Source organism: Mus caroli, chromosome 11, assembly GCF_900094665.2.
Source record: "Mus caroli chromosome 11, CAROLI_EIJ_v1.1, whole genome shotgun sequence".
NCBI lineage: Eukaryota > Metazoa > Chordata > Mammalia > Rodentia > Muridae > Mus > Mus caroli.
The window spans coordinates 19340604-19347648 of record NC_034580.1 but is presented as its reverse complement, the minus strand read 5'-3'; the positions used below and the strand labels follow the sequence as shown (position 1 = coordinate 19347648).

Genomic DNA, 7045 nt, shown 5'->3' with positions numbered 1-7045 from the left:
GAGCAAGCCAGGGGAGGCAAGCCAGTAAAGAACATCCCTCCATGGCCTCTGCATCAGCTCCTGCTTCCTGACCTGCTTGAGTTCCAGTCCTGACTTCCCTTAGTGATGAACAGCAACGAGGAAGTGTAAGCTAAATAAACCCTTTCCTCCCCAACTTGCTTCTTGGTCATGATGTTTTGTCCAGGAATAGAAACCCTCACTAAGACACCATGTTAGACAGAATATGAGTATCCTGTAAGATTTCTTAGAGCAGTATATCTTTATACCATCTTTAAAGCAACTAATTCAAACCTCCACTAATATCTGCCTGTAGGAAGCAGATAGTTTTTGTTAAGCTCTCTGCCTAGACCAGCCATCCTGTTATACCATCTATCTGTTGTTCTCTCTACCTGGAGCCATAGACATTTATTTAATACCTATTATAATATCTGTTATGATTTCTACCTGGAGCCACATATTTCTATTAATTAATACCTGTTCATAGCAATTATCACTGCTCTCTCTACTTGGAGTCAGTGACTAATATTCCCTATCTAGTTCCAAACCACAGGTGAAATTTCCCAACTTTAAGTATCAAAAGGTTATATTTCGCTCTTTGTATCAATGACTTATATGGTACAGAGCCCTTTGTACCTTTGTTTCCTGATTCTTTATTCACAGAGAGAAGCTGAGTGTAGAAAGACACTCGTTGTCTGTGTCCCTGTTTGGAGGTGGAGGAGGCAGTGTGGGGAGCGAAGGATACAGGGAAGCAAACACAGGAAGGCTCTCTCCAGTGTAGATGCCTCTCTGCCATTCTCTGTAAGCCCCTCAAACCCAGTCAGCTACAAATCCACCCTGCTGTAGCCCATATCTCTGCCCAAACCTCATTCAGAGGTTGGGGTCAGTGAATTTTTATCTCAGGTTATTTGAGTTCAAATGTACATTGGGCACCATTTTGTTGTGGTAAATCTCCAACCCAAATATGCTCAGGCAATGAAAACACAATTCAGTTAATATGATTACAATGCTGTGTGCCTAGATTGGGCAGATCTACTGCTATACTACCATCTTCCACATCTATGAGAGCCTTTAGAACTTGTGGTTTCTCCAGGCCATGTGCTTCTGCTCCACTTTTCTTCCTCCTCCTCCTCTGCATCCTCTCCCTATTCCATTTTCTCCTTCTTCCCTTCCCCACCTTCCTTTCCACCTTCCCTTTATTTGCCCAATCATCAGTTCTCCTTTATTTTACAAATTAGGGTAGGAAGAAGGCTTACAGGAAAACACCTGAGTGCTGATTCTTTCCTTGTTCACAACCCTTCTCAGGAGAATGGAATTATCATCAAATACAGTTAGCCCCAGGGCTATCCACAACCTCTTCCCAGTTCCCAGAATCATATTAACAATACATACAAACTTATGATATCCACTGTCACATTGCATTCTGTGAAAGCCCCCAGGTGTACCCTCCCCCAGCCTTGAGCAGGCTGACTCAGACCTGCTCTGCCACTACCAGCTAGCCCACCTAGGATGGAATCTTCTGACCTAAATAAGGTCTATAGTTCTGCCACATCTGTGGTTTTCTCCAAGACAACACTACCTGCTGAGAAGCTGAAACTGTCTTCCTGAGGCGATCTAGACAAAGCAACAGCCTGGCCACAGAGTGATGAGAGCCTGGCAACAAAGCAAGGAGAGCCTGGCATGGTGGGGGATGGGCTTTCCCCTTTTTAAGTTCAGACTCCAAAAGTAAACTTTAGGCCTTGATCAGTACTTGTCTTGGTCTCCTTCTTCTCTCGTCATCTCTCTTATGCAGCCCCAGCCTTCCTTTCAGGAACTCAGTTCATGTAGCTGCTGGCGGCTACACCCAGGGACAGGCTTACCCACTCTCAGGCTGTACCCTGTCTGTCTGTAGTGTTAATCTGGAAATAGGAGCAGCTCACAGAAGTCCACCCACCTCCAGCACTGCTATCTGCCTCATACTCACAGTAAGGCTTGAAAATGGCCCATTCCCCTTCATACTGAGATACAGTGTCCACACAGAGGACAGAGTATACTGGGTTTGCATATGTATCTACTTGGACAACCATTAGTAGATCCAAATAAATCATTTCTATCTTCTCAGAAGCAACCTTTATGTGTAGAAAGACAGGAACAGACTCGGGCCCACAGCCACAGGATCAGGGAGTGTGGGAAAAGCTGTGTACCTTCATCGAGGAGCCCACCAGGATTGTTACAACTCTGCTAGGTGCTAGGCACCAATGTCCTCAGTTCGACCTCCAGTCCCCCTTCCCATCCACAAAGATGGAGAGGGTGGAGCCCTTCTGGATGAGGCACTGTTGCTCTGGTCTGGCCAAAGACCTCTTCTGTGATATGAAAGTATCTCTCTAAAATTCACTTTTGAAACTGTCCCCAGAGCAGCAGGGTGGGGCCTTTGTGGATGGTCATAAACAAGGTCTGTATAGGAGAGTCTGTCCTCTGCCACAGGATGTGGAGCACACAGCATGGAGCACTCCTTCCTTAGGGAAGACGTTGCAAGGCAGTGACTGGCAGAAAGGGGCCCTTCCCTAGCCTGTAGACTCCTTGATCTCAAGCTTCTTCCTTCCAGAGGTGAGGAATAAATTTCTGCTCAGTACAAAGTATTCATCTATGGTCCTTGGAAGTAACAACACAGAGTGGCCCGAGTGCCCTGACCAGCCTCACCTTGGACTCTTTCGAGTTGGCAGAAGCTACCCTGTGTTTTGTTTTGAAGCAGGGTTTTGATAAGTGATATTTTAAGCATAATCCTCCTGCCTGAGCCTACATCACCCCAGTAGCAGGCCTGTGCCACCACGCCCGGTATTGTTACATCTTTTCTTAAACTGCTTTCATCTAGGAAAATGCAGCTCTGCCCTTTCTGCCATGGGTTTACACCCTACCTACCTGGCTAGGTCAGGCCTGCCTTTATCTTCTGACTTATCTTGTTCTACTCCTGCTTCCTTGAGCTGTGGACTTCACAGCACCTGGTTGTGACTCTAGGAAGCCAGCACGGTGACATGGAATAAAGAGCATAGGCCACTCCTCCTGGAGAGAAGTCCTTAGATACCCTGATCCAGGTGATCAAGGTGAGTTTCATAAAAAATCGGGTCAGGCCGGGCGTGGTGGCACACGCCTTTAATCCCAGCACTCGGGAGGCAGAGGCAGGCAGATTTCTGAGTTCGAGGCCAGCCTGGTCTACAAAGTGAGTTCCAGGACAGCCAGAGCTATACAGAGAAACCCTGTCTCGAAAAACCAAAAAATAAATAAATAAATAAATAAATAAATAAATTGGGTCAGTTAATCTCACCTGTGGAAAGGATGATCAGTGAGGTTTGAGTCAGGAGAAGAAAGCTACAATCTGGAAAATACTTGTCTAAAAACTGACTAAGACAGTGCCAAATGCCCTCTACCTACAAGAGAATGGCCATAGTCCACAGCCCCAGAGAAGTTGGTGGCCTTCCTGCCCTCAGGCCACAGTCTGGAGCTCAACAGTTCCATGGTTCTGTGAGGTCACTGAGAGAAGAATCAGAACCTGGGTCTGTCTCCGGCTGCTCCAAGTCCTCACTCCTTTGGGTTTTGGCAATTTTGGGATGAGGGGGGGGTCAGCCTGAGTGAGCAGTGGGTCCAAGTTCAGTCTCCCCTCCAGCCACCACAGCCTCTTACTGCCTTTATGAAGAGAAATTAGGCAGCATGAGTCACTTCCACCAAAGCAAGCTGAGACTCCTCTCTGAAGCTCCTCGGTGGGAGGACAACACTGAAAACAGCCTTTTGTTCTTCTGTTTCTAGAAAACATAAAGAACAAGAAATCTGCATTCAAACTAGGCTGAACAAAAATGTTTGCGCAAAGTGAGACTGGGAAAATAGAGGAGATTTTCACAACCAACACCATGGCCTTCGAGACCACAGCGATCACGTTCTTCTTCATCCTGCTCATCTGCTTCATTTGTATCCTCCTCTTACTGGCAATTTTTCTATATAAATGGTATAAGCCCATGTTAATTCTCAAAGTAGATCTCAAGGCACGTAGCAAGTATATATAGAAGTAATATATAATAATTTTAGATAGCTAGTGGCACAGATATAAACAGGTGGCACACACCTGTAATCCTAGAATTATGGAGGAAGAGGCAGGAGGATTAGTAATTCAAGGTTATTATTACACAGAGATTTCGAGGTCAATCTAGGCTATGGGAGACGCTGTCTCAAAACCGAAATTGAAATAGAATAAGTATTATAGTAAGTGTTCCACTTCGGAGTTTTTAAAAGTGCCAGGTTCCTGTTTAAAAGTGAAAGTCCCATACCATGGCTTAGAGTCTTCTTTTTTGAAGTTTTTCTTGTTATTTCAGTTACAGAGGTCACAACCATGAAGAGCCACTGAAGGCCCTCTGTACAGGCGAAGGCTGTGTAGGGGCTAATGCAGAGATGGACAAACCCGAAGATCAAGACAAGTAAGTCTAGGGACTGGGGAGAGGGCTTGCAGCTAAGGTATGACACCCCAAGTTTGGCTCCCAGCGCCTACATAAAATGGTAAGTATGATAGCAACATCTGTAACCCCAACTGGGGGCAAAGACAGACAGTCCCTAGCCCAGGGGAGCCGTGTACTTCAGGTTCACTAACTGATCCCATCCACCCCCCAAAAACAACAAAGTAAAGAAATGACATCCAGTTGGCAACAGTCTCTGAATTTTATACACAACCAGTCAGATAAGAGACTGTATAGTTATATACCACATACACACACACACACACACACACACAAGAGAGTTATATATACACACAGTCACACACATATACACACACACATTCATACACAGATACACAAAGTTACACACATAGTCACACATACAATACACACTTGGACATATACACATATACACACACAGACACACAGAGTTACACAGTCATACACACATATACAACACACACAGCATTATACACACAGTCAAACACACAGTCATACACACAGTCACACACACACACACACAAACACACATACCAACATAAAGTGATGAGGATGTCCTAGTCATTATTATTTGTGGTAATATCGACTAAGATGTATGGATTTAAAAAAAAAAACAAAAAACTCTTGATGATTTTCCAGGGTCCTACTGCACTTTTTAAACATGGGCTTGCCAATGAAGCCTAGCATTCTTGTGCAAAAGCAGAGTAAGGAAGAGATGGCCACATCCTTAGGAGACAACATCAAGACAGAAGACTACCAAAAGAAACAGACATATGAGCCTGTGAATGCTAGAGAAACCAACCATGAGGTGACATGTTCTCTCTCAGGGGTTGCTCAGGGTTTAGGTTTGATCGGAGAGGAGAGTCACCATGTGGGCGTAATTAGATCATAATGGTTCAATGAGGCACTGTCAGTCTGCAGGCTTCCACTGTTAGCTTTCATTCTTACATCCCTGTTCACCTTACTACTTCCCCTTTGTTGTTTTTCTTATACTCCTGGGATCTTAGAGCTATAAAAGTCCTTGCCACTTATCTAGGACCTAAACTTTTGTCCCATGGGAAACTGAAGTGGATTGTGACCTCCCTATGGATGCCAAGCAAGCACTGTGTCCTTACTGTAGGCCTGCGAGCCTTCCACATCCGCACACAAACACTTCTAGAACTTTCGTGAGCTCCTACCATTCCTCTGTAGCCTAAGATGGGATACTAGGCCATATTGCTCTCAGCTTTGATTACATGCCTCAAATAATGTCAGTCTGTGTCAATGTAGGGAGTCAAGTATGGTTGATTATCACTGCTGAAAACTCTTTTCTATTTCTTGTTCTCAATGTATATATTAATAATGCTTTAAAACACGGGACTCCTTGCTGTTCATAGGTTGGTCATTTGTTTGTCCCATTCTCTCTGCAGGGTGAGCTTGCTGAGAAAATACCCATACATGTCCACAGATCTTCAGATACAGGAAGCCAAAAAAGACCTTTAAAAGGAGTGACGTTTTCTAAGGAGGTGATCGTTGTGGACCTTGGAAACGAATACCCTACACCTCGAAGCTATGCTCGAGAACATAAGGAGAGGAAATGAAGTCTAGAAAAAACTGTGTGGAAAGTGTAACCTTTGACCAGCTTGGATCAACTGAGGGTCGTGTCAAGGCAGCAGGAGGATGGGAAGTGAGCAAATATAGACGGGATTCTACCTTCGTGGAAGAAGAGAACTGTGCAAAATTCTGTACGTAAAATACTGAGCTCGAATATAGTTTTTAACAAACAAATCTGAGTTTGGTAAGTTGACTATAATAAATATCCTTAAATGTCTGTCTAGCACAGCCGTAAGTATAATGTTTGTTCAGGTGTTTTAGAAAGGCCACACTTTGGATTCTTTGATCAGAGGCATTCATGATCATGCTGCAGCTACCATCATGGGAACCCTGAAGTCTATGTCTGGGGTCCTCTTTGCATTGCATATAATTCACAACCTTCCTTGTACTGATTATTACTGTATAAGGTTGGCTCAAAAAACAAACCACTACCAACAAAACATACTGCTAAATTTGGCAAGCTTTCTTGATTTCTGTCATTTAAAATTACTGTCAAAGGCGGAAACAGGGATACACACCTGTAGTATCAGCTACTCGGGAGGCCAACTTCAGGAGATTACTTGAATCTATGTGAGACCAGTCTGGGCAATTCACAAGACCTCATCAGTAATCAATGGTAAGAATATGATCGAATGTGGAATATTCATCATAGAGCATAATGGCCACCTTCAGAGGACTGCAGGAAACACGAGCAAATGTGGTGGGGTGGTGAGTCCTGTCTGTGTGGAAAGCTTGCTGATTACAGCTGTGGATTCCTGTCAGAGTCTTGACAGGTAACGGGTAACTCGGATATACTGAGCAGCCAGACAGCTCTCAGTGTCCCAAGTGAGATAGAAGCATGGTAGGAGAATATGTTAAATTGGTCTGAGCTGAGAGAGATGTGCAAAATACTCAGAGACTCTGTGTTCTCAAGGAGCATTTTAATATTTTACGTAAAACCTACTGTAGCCGCCTGCGGCCACACAAACTGGGTTCCTGAGTGGGAGGCCGGAGCTGTA

At 44.5% G+C, this 7045-nt stretch overlaps 1 protein-coding gene and 1 long non-coding RNA gene across 3 annotated transcripts in view; one reads left to right on the top strand and one right to left on the bottom strand.

Moving 5' to 3' along the window:
* LOC110305587 overlaps window positions 1-3439 on the bottom strand; it is a 19921-nt gene extending 16482 nt beyond the window's left edge. Inside the window, exon 1 of the long non-coding RNA XR_002379173.1 lies at window positions 3299-3439. This is a non-coding gene — a long non-coding RNA (uncharacterized LOC110305587). The remainder of the gene's footprint in view (window positions 1-3298) is intronic.
* On the top strand, window positions 2477-6264 carry C11H2orf74 (chromosome 11 C2orf74 homolog). 2 transcript variants are annotated; one of them, XM_021177604.1, is made up of 5 exons: window positions 2477-2583; window positions 3778-3973; window positions 4338-4439; window positions 5094-5262; window positions 5864-6260. In XM_021177604.1, the coding sequence occupies exons 2-5, from the start codon at window positions 3825-3827 to the stop codon at window positions 6032-6034; spliced, it is 591 nt and encodes a 196-aa protein (XP_021033263.1). In that variant the 5' UTR covers window positions 2477-2583; window positions 3778-3824; the 3' UTR covers window positions 6035-6260. The 2 variants fall into 2 exon arrangements, with proteins under 2 accessions (XP_021033263.1, XP_021033262.1); XM_021177603.1 differs by lacking the exon at window positions 2477-2583 and adding an exon at window positions 2636-3077 and having other exon boundaries at window positions 5864-6264.
* Window positions 6265-7045: the final 781 nt, after the last annotated feature.